General features: G+C 55.7%; 6 protein-coding genes across 6 annotated transcripts; 3 read left to right on the top strand and 3 right to left on the bottom strand.

Moving 5' to 3' along the window:
- Positions 1-1,266: 1,266 nt before the first annotated feature.
- On the top strand, positions 1,267-1,923 carry GCG54_00004819 (uncharacterized protein; the record flags this gene model as incomplete). Its single annotated transcript, XM_045404862.1, has 2 exons — positions 1,267-1,320; positions 1,390-1,923. The coding sequence occupies 2 exons, from the start codon at positions 1,267-1,269 to the stop codon at positions 1,921-1,923; spliced, it is 588 nt and encodes a 195-aa protein (XP_045262805.1).
- Positions 1,924-2,395: 472 nt separating this feature from the next.
- Positions 2,396-2,994, bottom strand: GCG54_00004818 (uncharacterized protein; the record flags this gene model as incomplete). Its single annotated transcript, XM_045404861.1, has 2 exons — positions 2,396-2,815; positions 2,899-2,994. 2 exons carry the CDS (start codon positions 2,992-2,994, stop codon positions 2,396-2,398), a joined length of 516 nt encoding a protein of 171 aa, XP_045262804.1.
- A 1,518-nt stretch (positions 2,995-4,512) lies between these two features.
- On the top strand, positions 4,513-5,854 carry GCG54_00004817 (putative mitochondrial phosphate carrier protein; the record flags this gene model as incomplete). Its single annotated transcript, XM_045404860.1, has 4 exons — positions 4,513-4,797; positions 4,853-5,283; positions 5,360-5,717; positions 5,783-5,854. 4 exons carry the CDS (start codon positions 4,513-4,515, stop codon positions 5,852-5,854), a joined length of 1,146 nt encoding a protein of 381 aa, XP_045262803.1.
- Positions 5,855-6,774: 920 nt separating this feature from the next.
- Positions 6,775-9,849, bottom strand: GCG54_00004816 (ATP-dependent helicase fft2; the record flags this gene model as incomplete). Its single annotated transcript, XM_045404859.1, has 1 exon — positions 6,775-9,849. The coding sequence occupies one exon, from the start codon at positions 9,847-9,849 to the stop codon at positions 6,775-6,777; it is 3,075 nt and encodes a 1,024-aa protein (XP_045262802.1).
- Positions 9,850-10,551: 702 nt separating this feature from the next.
- GCG54_00004815 (Vacuolar ATPase assembly integral membrane protein VMA21) lies at positions 10,552-10,950 on the top strand (the record flags this gene model as incomplete). The annotated part of the gene is made up of 2 exons (XM_045404858.1): positions 10,552-10,756; positions 10,817-10,950. The coding sequence occupies 2 exons, from the start codon at positions 10,552-10,554 to the stop codon at positions 10,948-10,950; spliced, it is 339 nt and encodes a 112-aa protein (XP_045262801.1).
- A 609-nt stretch (positions 10,951-11,559) lies between these two features.
- Positions 11,560-13,084, bottom strand: GCG54_00004814 (uncharacterized protein; the record flags this gene model as incomplete). Its single annotated transcript, XM_045404857.1, has 5 exons — positions 11,560-12,221; positions 12,275-12,322; positions 12,398-12,505; positions 12,567-12,647; positions 12,712-13,084. 5 exons carry the CDS (start codon positions 13,082-13,084, stop codon positions 11,560-11,562), a joined length of 1,272 nt encoding a protein of 423 aa, XP_045262800.1.
- Between the last annotated feature and the right edge of the window lie 1,339 nt (positions 13,085-14,423).

Below are 14,423 nucleotides of genomic sequence, written 5' to 3'. Positions count from 1 at the left end.
GCGATGCGACGCGACGTGCGTGCCTTGCTTTAGATTGACGGGTGGCCTGTCCTCTAATTCCTGTCTGACTGCTGGCTGCATCAGAAGCGAAAAGAGACGACCGTTGGTGGTCTTCGCATGTCCGCACGGCCGCCTCAGCCTCGGAACTTGACGTCTGTTCCCCAATCGTCTGCATGTCTCGGCTGCCTGTTTGGGAAACGTTGGTCCAGGTTGTGATGGGCGCACAGCCGAGCGTCGTCCGCTTGGGGGGTTTAGATGGTTGTCGGGGACTTCGGGTTGCGACGTTCCCCCGCAACTTGCAACGGGCTGGGCGACCGAATTCGAACTTGGGGGTTGTAATCTGTGATCATGGGGTTTATGTTGTTTGCGCAGATCTGGACAGGTCATTAAACCAAACCGGCCGGTAGTGAAGAAAATCTGTGTGTTGTCGAGTCAAGCTGCGATTCGAAGAGGAAACCAGAGCCCATCAGAGAACGGTCTAACGCTACAAACGCACACGTGTATTGGATAGTCCGTGAGGTATTGGCCAGTTAGACGGATTCTTTCGGTCATGATCTCACTGCACCCAGGGTCTTGGGACTGAATTTGGGGGCGCGGGCATGGATCATGGAAAAACGCAATGGAACGTTCCCAGGGGTGGGCGTCGAGGAGCGGTGCGAGTGCGAAACGAACCTCGGGCCAATCCAGTGTTGCTGTTGCAACTTTTGCTGGGCGAGGCAGGCTGTCTGCGAAGAAAAGCTTCATGTGAATGTGGAAGGGTCGTCGGCTCACCAGCTCGCCCAGCCCAGCGAGAAAGACAGCCAAGCAAGGACCCCATCCCCTCCGGAGCGGTGCCCCGCCCCGCTTGCCATTCGTCCCCTTGAGTGCCAGTCATGAACCGCCTGTACCTGAATCCAATGAACGTCGGGAAGGAGGTGCCTGCCGAATGGCGTCGGTACCTGGTTGTCCTCCATTGCGTATAAAGCCCGGTGGCGCTTTCCATCCCGACTCGAGATAAATAACATGTCGTTTTATGCCTACCTTAAGTTTGCGCCTGACCTCTTACTCGACTCTTTTGGGTGAATGCTTGGCCACGACGTCAATTCACCTTGGCGGACCTTATATCTACCGCCGAAGACCGTCTGAAATCCGTTCGTAGCTCTCTACAAAACCCACTCCATACCACCTTAGATAGCTCACCGCAGCTTGTCTTCACCCCACTACAACATCAGCAACAATTATCTACCACACACCTCACCGCAGCCTCACGCGCAGCAAGTATACACTATGGCGGCCCCCGCGGACAAGACCATCGCCGACCTCTCCGGCAAGTGGGTCATGGTACGTCGTCCTACGCCTCTACGATCTTAGTATCCGCGGTGCCCAGCTAACCACCCGCCGCGCAAACAGAACAAGACCCTTTCTGACTCTCCCGAGCCCGCCCTCGCCCTCCAGGGCATCAGCTGGATGGTCCGCAAGGCCGTCGGCATGGCCACCGTCACCCTCCACGTGAAGCAGTACTCGGCTCCACCGTCTCCCCCCGGCACCGGCACCGAGCCCGTCACCCACATCGACATTGATCAGTTCGCTACCGCCGGCCTCAAGGGCACCACGGAGAACCGCTGCCTTGACATGGAGTGGCGCGAGCACTCTGACTGGATGTTCGGCTCAGTGCGCGGCCAGAGCAAGTGGATGTCTGCGGAGGAGATTGAGGACGAATTTCTCAAGAAGGGTCCCTGGCTCGAGGGTGAGGCTGAGGCCACCGGTCCTGACGGCAAGAGCCACATCTACAGCCATGTGGAGAGCATCGACAACGGTTGGACCGCCACTCAGATCTGGGGATTCCAGACCATCGACGGCCAGCGTCGCTATGCGCGCAACGTCCTCGTTCAGAAGGGCGGCAAGAGAGTCGAGATCCGTCTCGTGTATGATTGGCTTCCTTAGGTGCCGCGCGATATGGATAATGGGGTGTTGGATATCCTGGTAGTTGTTTGAGCGCATGGATAGCAAGACGGGATTGGAAGGCAATACACGCCAGAGGTGATTATGATCACGCAGCAGAGACGTTGGCTGCGGAAACCCCTACGAGAAAACCTGAGGACATGAATACAACAACGATTACGCCCGTCATTGAACATTTCTTTGTTCTAAGCATGTGATTGAATCGTATATGTGTAAAACAAACGTCGCGACGACAGAACTGTGTTGAATCGTCTGCCTGCCTCCCAGCCGTGGTCCCAATGCTTTCCCCGGTTCATGCCGAACCGCCAACGCCCGAGTTGATGCAGCCCGCCGTCTACCATAACCATCGTAGCCTGACACCGAGGCTTGCCAACAAACCGTCTGCGGTGTAGCCCGTTTCGCCCTTTCCCTCTCTCTGGCCCTCTCTCTTCATCGGAAATCCAAAGGTCCCCATCTAAGCCGGTCTCCTCTTGACAAACTCCTCCAGATCCTGCACCGTTGCAACGCCCAGCACGAACCGCCTCTTCTCATCCGTGATGACCGCAAAGTGGCTCTTGCGACCCTCCACGCCGTCGCCCTCGAAGAAGGCCTCGAGCTCCTCGAGAGGTGTCTGCATCGTGATGACGCGGTACTTGCGGCCCTTGCGCTGGAAGCGGACCATAGCCTTGGACAGCGGGTCGGCGGGGGTGACCTTGCCGGCGTCGAGAAGGGCCTGCAGGTGCGGGATGGCGAGGTAGCCGACGAGGGCGCGGTGGGCGTCGACGACGGTCAGGTGGGTGTAGTCGCGCTCGAAGGCGGCGAGAAGGGCGCCGGAGATGGGGTCATTGGGGGTCAGGGAGAGGGCGGCCGGGGGGTCGAGGTCTTCTACCGTTGCCTAGTTGGGCCCGGGCATGTCAGTACTGGAGATTTCGGAAACGGAGTCATCGTGGGTTTAGAAGGGCAGGGGAGGAAACGTACACCGCGGTAGCGGGAGGACCATTTTGAGACGTAGGGGGAAGACGAGGACTCGCTGGGCGGCGCGGCGGCCGCGGGGTTGGAAGCCAGGGCGGCCATGATTGTGATTATTCACCTGTCGAGGGTTCTTCAACAAGGCTAAGATGTCGCGGGCTTGTCGTAAGGCTGTCAATTAATCGCGGGGTTCTGGAGGGGCGGTGTCGACAGGGCTGAAAGATTTCGGAGGGATGAGGTGCGAGTGTCTTCAACTCAGGCACTACGTCGGTCGGCGGCGGTTACGACCAGTGGGGTAAGACTTTTTTGCTTGCTTTTTCGGACCCCCCTGCACCATGCGCGCGCACTGTTAAGGTTTCGCTGAGTCTCTGACCGCCCGGAGGCTGGCCTGGCTCACCGAGGTGGGGGTTCCACAGCGGGGTGACGGCCTGTGGATTCCCAGTATCAGTGACATGATGGGATGGAGAACCGTGTTGCAGCAAGCCCGGGGGTGGTGAGCTTCAGAATTCAATTGCCCGCTTTGGGGAAATGACAGCGGGCGAGCACCAAGGGTTCGGGCAGGCAAGTCGGTTTCAGCTGCAGAATCTGAAGAGCAGTTGACCATGAAAAAATTGACCGCAGATTCAGGTGTCCCCATCTCGCGCCCTTCGCGATTGTACTCACCCGCAATATCCGGCCTTATCGGCAATAAGCGGGCTTTGAGACGGGTACCGATAAGGCAAGCTCCTTATCGGGCCCCCGAGCTCTCCCGCTGTGATGTCACTGCTACTCCCGAGCAATTCAGCGTTCATCGACTGCCAGCTCTTCAGGCTTTGGGGTACTGACCCGAGCTAAACTAGCAAGACGTGTACAAGCTTGCAAGAGCTTTCCCCAGCGAGAGGAGGCCATGTACCGACGACATGTAGATGCTTGGCCGGCTCAACCCGACCAATCCTGCCCCTTCATGTCCTTCCCCGGATAATGTGTGTGTGTGTGTGTGCGACCAACCGATCGAGCTATCTAATAAACCTGCTTCTCTCTGGACTCATCTCGCCTTACCTCATCCTTCCCATGCGTGTTTCGTTCGGAGCATTCGGTTCTCCTTCCTTCCATTCTTTATCGCCATAGCGCCCCTCCATTCCAGAGCTATTGAGGGCTTCATCGGTGTAAGTGGTAGCTTTTTTGACTTTTGCGGTGCATTCCCACCTCGTCGCCGCAAGCGGTCGCGTGTCGCGTGACTTTGGCGCTTGTTTCTTTGGGATGCGGACGACGTCTTTCTTTTGTCTGGGATGAACGAAGCTTCATCGTTGTTCAGCTTCCATCTCGAGAGCATCGCAGCTCGGGCAAGCTCAGGCTACTTTGACTAGAGCGTCAGCATTGCTGTGGTCGGCGCTGTTTTTGTTCCTCGATTCCGCAGTCTTCAAGCTGCGCTCATTGACACTTTTTCCTGGAGCTGGTGGTGGTATCGTCATCCTTTCATTTCGTCATTCCTTCCAGATGCTACTTCCATCACTCTAGCCATCCCACTGGCAAGTCAATTGCTCTCGCCCGCTGCCTTGACAGTTGTCCACACAGCCAGACAGCCTGCGCGACAATCCGGAAGCTGACATTTTGATAGATTATACAAGCCCAATTCGCACAGCCATGTCATTCCTCTACCCCAGACAAGATACCCTCAAGGGCTGCTTCGCCTCCCCAGTCCCGGGCTCGGCCCCGAAGGCGAGGCCCACCCGCTACCAGGCCCGCCCGGAGCTGTACGGCGCATTCTCCACCGTCGACGACGTCAAGGGCAAGGCCCAGAAGCTGAGCGCCGAGGCGACGGCCGAGTTCGAAAAGGCCAGCGCAAAGGCCCAGGCCAAGGCGGGCCACATTGAGCTGTACTCTGCCAAGTACTATGCCGCCTGCACGGTGGGCGGGCTGCTGGCTTGTGTAAGTGAAATCAACCCACCATAGCAGCAACACTCGGAAGCTGAGAGTTCCACAGGGTCTCACCCACACGGCCGTGACGCCGCTGGACCTCGTCAAGGTCCGCCGCCAGATCGACTCCAAGCTGTACAAGGGCAACTTCCAGGCATGGGGCATGATCTTCCGCAAGGAGGGCTTCCGCGGCATCATGACCGGCTGGGGCCCGACCTTCTGGGGCTACTCGGCGCAGGGGGCGTTCAAGTACGGCTTCTACGAGGTCTTCAAGCACGAATACTCGGAGCTCGTGGGCGCCGAGAACGCCGCAAAGTACAAGACCGGTGTCTACCTGGCCGCCTCCGCCTCCGCCGAGTTCCTCGCCGACATCGCCCTCTGCCCCTTTGAGGCCGTCAAGGTCCGCATGCAGGGTGGCATCCCCTCGCCGTACAAGGGCACCCTCGACGGCATCAGCAAGGTGACTGCGAAGGAGGGCTGGGGTGGTCTGTACAAGGGGTAAGCCATACCCAATCTCCGTGTAACTTGTGTGTAAAAGAACGCTGGAAAGCTAACGTACGGGGGGGATATACAGTCTCTACCCTCTGTGGGGTCGCCAGATCCCCTACACCATGATGAAGTTCGCCTCCTTCGAGACCATCGTCGAGATGATCTACGCCCGCCTGCCCGGCGAGAAGAAGGACTACAGCAAGGCCGCCCAGACGGGCGTCTCCTTCGTCGGCGGCTACCTCGCCGGCATCCTCTGCGCCATCGTCTCGCACCCGGCCGACGTCATGGTCAGCAAGCTCAACGCGAACCGCCAGCAAGGCGAGGCCTTTGGCGCCGCCATGGGACGCATCTACAAGGACATTGGCTTCGGCGGCCTCTGGAACGGCCTGCCCGTCCGTATCGTCATGATTGGTACCCTGACCGGTCTCCAGTGGATGATTTACGTGAGTTCTTTCCTTTTCGTCCAACTCATACCTTGCGATGGCAGCGACTGACAAATGTTGTGCAGGACTACTTTAAGATCTTCATGGGTCTTCCTACGACCGGAGGCGCGGCGCCTCCCGAGGAGAAGCTTAAATAGACGGGATTAGAGAGGGGACATTCAGAAACACGGCCGGCCCCTGGCTGCATGTTGGAGTGATGAGAGAAGAGGTTTGGTGTGGGTTTGCGGTGTTTTCTTAATTCGACAACCTGCACCATGAGTTTGTTTTCTTCATCGAATTGAAACCTAATGAAACGTCGTCGCATTATTGGCCCTTGAGGGTTCTCGTGAATGTGATGGTTACAATACGCCTCACGCCAATACCTCTGTCTGCAGACGTTGGTTGGCATCAATAAATAGAGACCACCTAGTTTTTCTATGCTAAAGCGACTGCTTTTTCAGCGTGCTCGGTATCGTCGCCATCGTCCGCTGTTGTCGTCTGTAATTACTATAGTGTATAGTCGTCCTCGATGGCAGACAGCTTCAAAACTACAGGCATTAAGTGCACAGGAAATAGCTGTGAAGATACAGAAAAGTTAGGTGGTCTCGATAGGTATGGATGGGAGATACGTCTCCTTCACAGTGTTCACAGTTTTAGCAATAAGTCACACCAGCAGGATGTGTGGTTAATGGGATCATTAACCGTGCCTCTGAGGCCTGTCTTCTCGTTTGATACCTCATCTAAGTCTGATGATTCTCTATATGCAGCCACTTTCTGCGGCCCTTCTAGACCCGTTTCCAACGAAGAATGCAAGAAAGCTGATGACCCTTTCCATTTGTCTTGTTCCCAAAGTACTCCCGCCGTACCATGCCGTCGTCCCCTTTGAATACTAGCACGCATGCTCGTGTAGTCGCTCTTCATGAATTAGTACAAGACAGTGTTCCTTGCTCTCAATATTGTGGTATCGCGCCGCCAAAAAGTCAAAACACGTCCTTGATAGACAGGCTGATCATAGGAATTCGTTGGTCAGAAAGCTCTGGGGCTCACCAGCAACGCCACGCGTAAGAAATCATACCAATCATGACGGAGTGAGCTGCTCCGTCATCATCTTGCGTACCTCCTTCTCCAGATTCTCCTCTGCCGCCTTGCCGGCGACCTCGTCCACGGCACCCGTCACCTTCTCGGCTAGCTCGATCTTCTTTTGGCAAGCCTTGTAAATGAGCTCCTCTATGGTGCGAGAGGTCAAGAGGCGAATAACTTCAACGTCACGGGTCTGGCCCAGACGATGAGCCCGGTTCTCCGCCTGAATGTCGTCTTGCGGATTGTCAGACTGATCAAAGATGATAATCTTGTTTGCCGACGTCAAGTTAATGCCCGTACCGCCTGCGCCAGTTGTGAGCAAAAAGGCGGTGATGCCGGTGTCGTTGTTGAACTCGTCGATCAAGCTCTGGCGTTCAGCCACCTCCGTCTGGCCATAGAGAACACAGTGCCGGATGCCGTCCGTAGCGAGCACCTCCCGCAAGATCTCGATAACCTTGGCGAACTTGCTAAACACGAGCACGCGGTCGCCGTTTTCCCGGTACTGGTGGATAAGCTCCAGCATCTTGGTGACCTTGCCACTCTCCATCCAAGAGCCTTCAGGAACGTCAAGATGGCTGATGCAATCGTAGTCGCGGCACCATAGATGCAACTCGAAGTCAGAGCAGTTCTGCAACTCTCCAATCAGATGATCGATCCGGGGTTGCTGCAGTTCCGATTGCGGCAGTTTCTTCATCAATATATTCGCCATTTTCTCAACCTTCTTGTCATCAAAGTAGCGGCGGAAAAGCTGAGGATGAATTGCAGCTTTACGAAGTTGCATCCAGCTGTTGTTCTGATCGCTCTGACGCCCGACATTTGTCTTCTTGACTGGACCAGACTTGAAAAGGCGTTCGTATTCCTCGTAAAGCTCCTTTTGTGATGGTGCCAAATCGCAGTATGCGACATTGCAAATCTTTGCCGGCATGTCGGAAAGAACTTGTTGCTTGCGTCGTTGCAAGATGAAAGGCTCAAGAATGGTGCGCGCGCGGCTCACACGTTCGCCATAGAGGAAGGCGCCATTGTTGACATCGCGGATGGTCACCTTCTGGCTGAACATGTACTGTAGCTGATCCATGCGGCTCTTGAACTGTTCTGGGTCGATGAAGTTCAGTAGCGACAGCATCTCCATCAAGTTGTTCTGGACGGGCGTGCCAGTGAGCAGCATTCGCCAGCCAGCCTTGATCCTGATCAAATCCCTGTAGATCTTGGTCTTGGGGTTCTTCATCTTGTGGCCTTCGTCAAAGATGGCGGTAGCCGGGGCGAGCTCGCGCATGGCCTCCAGATCCTCCTCTGACCCAACTTGCGTGTACGTTGTCAAGACAACGTGGTACGCTTCAGGATCTTCAAGCATGTCGACCGCAGCCTCTCTACGTTGAGCCTGAGAGCCCTGGTAGGAGAGTACCGAGAGGTCTGGTGCGAAGCGTTCAAACTCAACTTTCCAGTTGGAGAAGGTGGAAGGTGGCACAACAACCAAATTGGGCCACGGCCTCTCTCCTCTGCCGTTCTTTTCGTAGTCCTCGACGAGATGACATATCAAAGAGATGACCTGGCACGTCTTTCCAAGGCCCATTTCGTCAGCCAGGATACATCCATAGCCGTTCTTGTGCAAAAGCGACATCCAATTGAGTCCAAACAACTGGAAAGGTCGCATAGTACAGTGTCCGTCCATGTACTTTGGTTGGCAAGGAATTGGAGGGTCCGACAATTTCTGTCCCCGAAAGCTCGACGGCGTCGGAGGCAGATCGCCACTAGTTTGAGTGCTGCGCTTCTGTCCTTTGAAATCAAGATCCCACAAGCTCATCTCCTGCTTCACCCGGCTGGCCTTCTTATCGCACTCGGCTACCACCTCATCAATGGCGTTGACGCTCTGTGTGAATTCCATTATGGCATCCACCAGCGTCTCTCCGACAGCAACCTTGGGCGACTTGCGACCACGGGCCCCTGCTTTCTTGGAGAGAGTGACGGCTTGGACCTCGCCGATGCTGTCGAAAGGTCTCTTGCTTTCAATAATCTTGAGCTCGTCTTGCTTAATGTTCGTCATGGCGGACAGGTCCTCCATCGTGCTGGTGTTGATGACTTGAAGAGCCTTTTCCTCCAAGCTACCCTTGACCGCATCGTTCATGTCGTCCTCATTGTCGAAATCGTCGTCATCTCCATCGTCGGGAATGACAATCGGCTCGTCAACCCTGTCTTCCGCTAGTTCATCCACGCCGTCATTATCGTCTCGCGGCCGCTGCGGTGTCTGTTGGGACGAGACAGGAGATCTGTCAGGCCGGCGACCTTGCATCAATCGACGTCGCTTCTGCTTCGGTGGCGAGGGGGTGGTGCTCCGTGACGGAGTGGGCAGATTGGGCGTGTGACGGCCGAGGAGTCGGGACTTGGTTGGGACATTCGGCTTCGTAGAGCTCACAAAGCTGTTGTGCTTGCTCTTGAGATGCTTGCCATCAAGCAGATACTCAATGGCATCAGAAACGCTGTTGTTACAAGCACTCAATGCCTCCTTAAAGCAGTATGTCGGGAGGGTGCGTCCTACGACGTTGGCAACCTGCTCGATTTTATCCTGGAGCTCATCGACCGGGACATACTGAAAAGACGAAACGTGCTTGTTGAAGGAAGTCCGGCTGATATCTCCCCTGCGCTTGCTATCGCTCTCCTCGTCCGAAGAATCATCAACCACGACGGGTTCCTCGGCCGGTCTCTTGAGGGTCTTTGCTGTCACCGGAGACTGAAAGCGGGCCCCAGCAGGCACGAGGCGATTAAAGTAGCTCGATACGACGGCCGGCTTCGGAGGCTTCGATTGGAAGGGCGAGGAGGCAGGAACCTCGATTACCGATCGTGACGAAGGAGACGAGAACGGGTCTGGCAGTGCCACCGGTTGTGTCGGTTGCGTGGCTTGGGAATTGCGCTTGATGATCTGTGTCGCTTGTGTCTGAAAGGGGGAGCAGGGAATCGTCTCCGCAAGCTCATCGGCATCGCTACTGTGGTGTTGAGCCTTGGAAGATGGCGCTGAGCGCTTGTATGTAGACTCTTCCGCTGCCGGAGGCGAAGAGCTGAGATCCCAAGGAATGGGCATGGCTGGCGTAAACTGCTGTGGCCAGCAGAGGAAAACAGATATTGGTTCGTTGAAGAAGAGAGCAATGGCCGATCAACAAAGCGGGGGGCTGGTGTCGTGAAAAATAATAAAGGGATCTCGACAGGCGCTTCCTGGATGTGAAAACTGACTCTATAATCGCAAAGTGGGTGCAATAGTTGGAGCCGAGCCGGGAAAGATCGCGAGGAAAGAGCGACAGGCCTGGCAATTTGGGATTGCTGGCGTTTTTTTGGTAGGAGCGGTCGAGATTTGAGGAGATGGCGGCTCGACGCAGGGCCTAGGTGGGATTTTTCTGGGGCAGATCCCCCCCGTCCGTTGACACGGCAGACCGGAGAGACGCGGTCAGAAGAGACCGTAGCGCGTAAGCACGTGGCTCGCGTCATCAATTAGAAAGCCGTGCGGCACAGTGTCAACTCCAACGGTACCCGCTGTCTTTTGACTTCACGCCTCAATCTGGTGAAGCTAACACACCTTGAAGAGGTGAGACTTGCGATTAACGTCAGCTCCAACGTCCATCCATAACGAGTCTGTCCGTCATTCTCACAGCCTCTTTCCAGCACCGTCATTGCGAGTTCTACCCCTCCTTTTCTGCGATCATCACGCTGACCGTTATATCAGTGCAATAGTTAGGGCATATCTGCTGTTCACTCAGTCAAGCCCAAGCTCCGGCATTCCGACAACACAATGGCTACGCGACGCATCGTCGCTTCAGAAAAGACCATCCTAGAGAAGGATGATCGTGTTGGCGCCAGCCCTGCCGCCGGCGAGAAGTCCAACATCACCCCGGCTGTGCCGACGGATGTCATCATGAAGCTGCTCGGATTCACGCTCGCAATGATTGTGATGCCCATCGGAACTTATTTCGCGACGGTCGATTTTCTCTTCAAGGGTGGGTTTTAATCCATGGACCGATCCGACGAGAGTCGGGAATGCTGACAAACAAACTAAGGTAACTCGACTTTCGCTGGAGGTCTCGCCGCCGTCGTAGCCAACGTCGTCCTGATCACGTATGTCATCGTTGCTATGAAGGAAGACCAGAGTGATCAGCTTGGCGACTGGAAGGAGGGGAAAAAGGATCGCTAGATGCCGCGTTTGCATGGGATGTTGTCTCACTTTGTAAATGGCCACATGGAATGCAACTCCTAATGCCGAGATGCACTACGCCTACGCCAGAAACATGTTCTGAGATACAGTTTGTTTCTCAAGCGAGTAATTGCAAATCTAATTTGTTCCTTCCTACTTCTGTGGATCTGCAAGCAAGCCGTTCCGTCCCATTAGGACAAGTAAGTAGTGATTACCGGCCTCAAGTCTCCAGCTACGTAGCTGCAGGCTGTTTGTAGCTGCTGGGGACTGCGCCGTAACCCGACCATCTGCTTCTGAGATGGTCTTTCATAATCTCAACATCGTACGAATCGTATGCATGTACCGTCATCCAACAATATTAAACCGTCTTTTTGACTATAACCAGATGTCACCTGGTTGTTCAACCTGCCCGCGGACAACCCAGCCCGTCTATGATCATGAGGACCGCCTCGAAGCGAAATGGCAATTCGCCGTCACCGGGCCAGCCCAAAGTATGCTGCGCTGGTCTCCGGCCGAAATACCATGCCGCCTCCCGCCTGGTAGGTAGAAAAAATGGGGGTATCGACATAGAAAAATTGAAACCGTCTCATATCTCGTGCCTTGCGCCCCTCAAGACGACTTGCTGAACCTGCGGGAAAACCAGCTCTTCCTCTTGGCAGGCTCGGGCCGTTGCTGCTGCTGCTGCTGTTGTTTCGGCGGTTGCGGCATTTGTTGCGGGGCTGCCACCGGCCTTCGCAGCACATTCGAGTTTCCGGACACTCGTGGACCAGTCTTGATGTTGATCGGTTGTTGCTGTTGTTGCTGCTGCTGGTTGCTCGGTCCGCCGTTCTCGAAGTTGAAAGAGGGTGGCTCGGATGTCATTGGCTGGCTGAAGCCGATTCCGTAGTCGTTCGCGGGCGCTTTCTTAGGGGGCGGAACACGCTCAACAGAACTGTTGTCGCTGCTGGTCGGATCTGTGTGGTATCCCGCGTGCTCGCCCGAGCTTCCGCTTCCAGCCGCAGACGTCACCGTTTCGTATGAGCGGTCCTTGTTGGGCAAGGGGTAAATGTTCTGGTCGCCTCTCCCATAGCCACTCATTTGCGGTTCTGTTTGCGTTCGCGGTACTCTCTGGCGATAAGGCATATCGTTTCCGTTGTGATAGCCTCCTCCATGCTGATAATTATCGTAGTAGCTCTGTCGGTTGTTGCCCACGCCAAACTGGCTGCTTTCGGGTCGGTATGATGCAGGGCGACTTCCATAGTAGCTGTCCTGGGGGTAGCGAGGTCCACTGGCTGGTAGGGGGTTAGCAATGTCGCCTGCTTCGTTAGATAAATGCAAGACTTACTAGCATAGTAGCTGCTTCGGCGGTTCCACGTCGCGATCGACTCGGTGTCTACGCGAAAAGTGTTAGACGCAACGAGTCTCCAGTGGGATTAAGTAGACATGCCTGAACGAATATAAGACTTACGACGGTCCCTGTCACGGTAACCTCCATCAATCGCGGCCTCGAAGCTGCGAATGGTGTCTAGCGGTCGCTCCCAGCGGCTGCGGGTAGGGTTGGACCGGTCAGGTTCGGCTGTATTCAAGAATCAGCCCACATTCACCACCGACATTTTGTAAGTTTCGCTACAACGTACCAATGGGGTTGCCGAGACCATCCTTGTGTTGTATTGCGCGAAGAGGGGCGAGAGAAGTCTGTTCCATAGCCTGGACGGCAGCTGTTCATGCTGTGTTAGTTGTATGCGCGTTGACCAACGACCAACGCATGTCGAAGCGACTTACAAGGCTCGGCCTCGCTCATAGCGACGGTAGGATCTGCCTTGGTATGTAATCTCTTTGCTTCCTTCTCTTCGGGTGTTTCGTGAAAGTCGATCTTGTGGCTGCTTCCAGAGCTCTTATGGGATTTGTTGGACTGAAAGCTGAAAGTCCTGGGCCTTGATCGGGAGCGCCTCTGCTGATTCTGAGAAGAGTGGCTCTGGGACTGGGGAATCGGGGGCGGCTGCGGGCGCTGGGGCTGGTCGTACTGCTGCTGGTAGGGAGGGAACTGAGACTGTGCTTGATACTCGTCGGGCTCTTGGGCGTAGTACTGCTGGTTCGGCTGGTGATGCTGCTGCTGCTGAGGAGGCAGGGCGGGAAGTGGATGATGCTCTGCCATGATGGGCGGCCGGGGGAGGGTGCTAGTTTTAATTGATCTGTTTCGCTCGGTGACGGGCGGTGGGCGCAGTGGCAGTGGGCAGCGGGCCTGGGTCTCGGCGAGCAAGGACGTTTGATGGAGCTATTGCGTGCCTTATCGCGGGTCAGCAAGGGGAAGAGTGGGCGGGCGGTTCCCAGGAGCTCGCTAGCGAAGCAGCCAAGGTAGTGTTCCCAGGGGGAGGCGTGATATGGAGCACTGCAATGTGGACCGATAGAAGGGGCAGAAGGGGTGCGTGTGGTGTTTCCGGCAAGCTGCCGGGGGTGAAAGTGGATGCAGGACTAGCAACAAGTAGTGTACCCGTAGAACCGGGCTGTTTCCAGTGTTCCACTGATGGAGATGTGATTGTGATGGGAGAGCGAGAGCAGGAAGTAGGAAGGAAGCGTGGTGTTTGTGAAGATTTGTGCAGATGTGTGTCCTCTCTTTTTTTTTTTTTTTTCCCTTCTCGGAGAGGTGTCGCAAGGAGGCAGAAAAGCAGGGAAGATAGTGTCTCGTATGTGGCTGGGGGGAGGCGAGCTGGCAAAGGTAAAGTTGGCAAGGTACAGGCCCTTCTTAGTTGCGGGAAGCAGAAGCAGAAGCAGCAGCCTGTACTGGTGTGCCGAGCAAGAACGAACGGCCGGGCAACCACACGAAAGGCACTACCACCACCACAACCACCAGCAAAGCTCCAATACCGGCCTCCAACGGGGTAGTGCGATGACACCCACACGCGTGGGTGGGCGCGGTGAGGTGGGAAAACGGTGACGGCGACGGGGAGGGTGAGAGTTGAGGTTGGTGGGCAGGGTTAGGTGAGAGATACGTACCTGTACCTGTGCCTGTAGGGAATTTACTGGCCGATGTTTGGCGACGGGATGCTGCAAGCTGCAACAGAAAGGCGGGAGTCTGAGAGTCTGATGGATTCTGATGGGGGCAACTTCGGGCGAGCGACGCCGGGATGCTGCTCCTGCTGCGCTGGGGTGCGCCGCCTTTGGGGGATGTTGCAGGGAAGGACGTGGTCCGCAAACGGCTAAGCGCCGCCTCTTTTTTTTCTTTTTTTTCCCTTTCGATGGAGATTGGGGTGAGAGGCTGGGGGCGCTCGCTCGCACACTGAACTGGGCCCTGTTCACTGGGTCTGCCCGGACGGTAGGCGCCTCCTGATTGTCCGCGAATGTCTTGGTGATGCGATTTGCCGGTTTCTGCTCCGTCTGGTGTTTTTTTTTCTGCCCGCGTCGATTCAGTGCAGCAATTCGCCGATGCAGTCACTGGTAGCAGCAGTCGCTGTCCTTTTTTTTTTTTCTTCCCCTGCCGTTCACCGATGATTGTG

This window comes from Colletotrichum gloeosporioides (assembly GCF_011800055.1).
Source record: "Colletotrichum gloeosporioides strain Lc1 chromosome Unknown consensus_54, whole genome shotgun sequence".
Classification (NCBI taxonomy): domain Eukaryota; kingdom Fungi; phylum Ascomycota; class Sordariomycetes; order Glomerellales; family Glomerellaceae; genus Colletotrichum; species Colletotrichum gloeosporioides.
The sequence above is the reverse complement of the archived record's forward strand: the minus strand, read 5'-3'. Positions and strand labels throughout refer to the sequence as shown.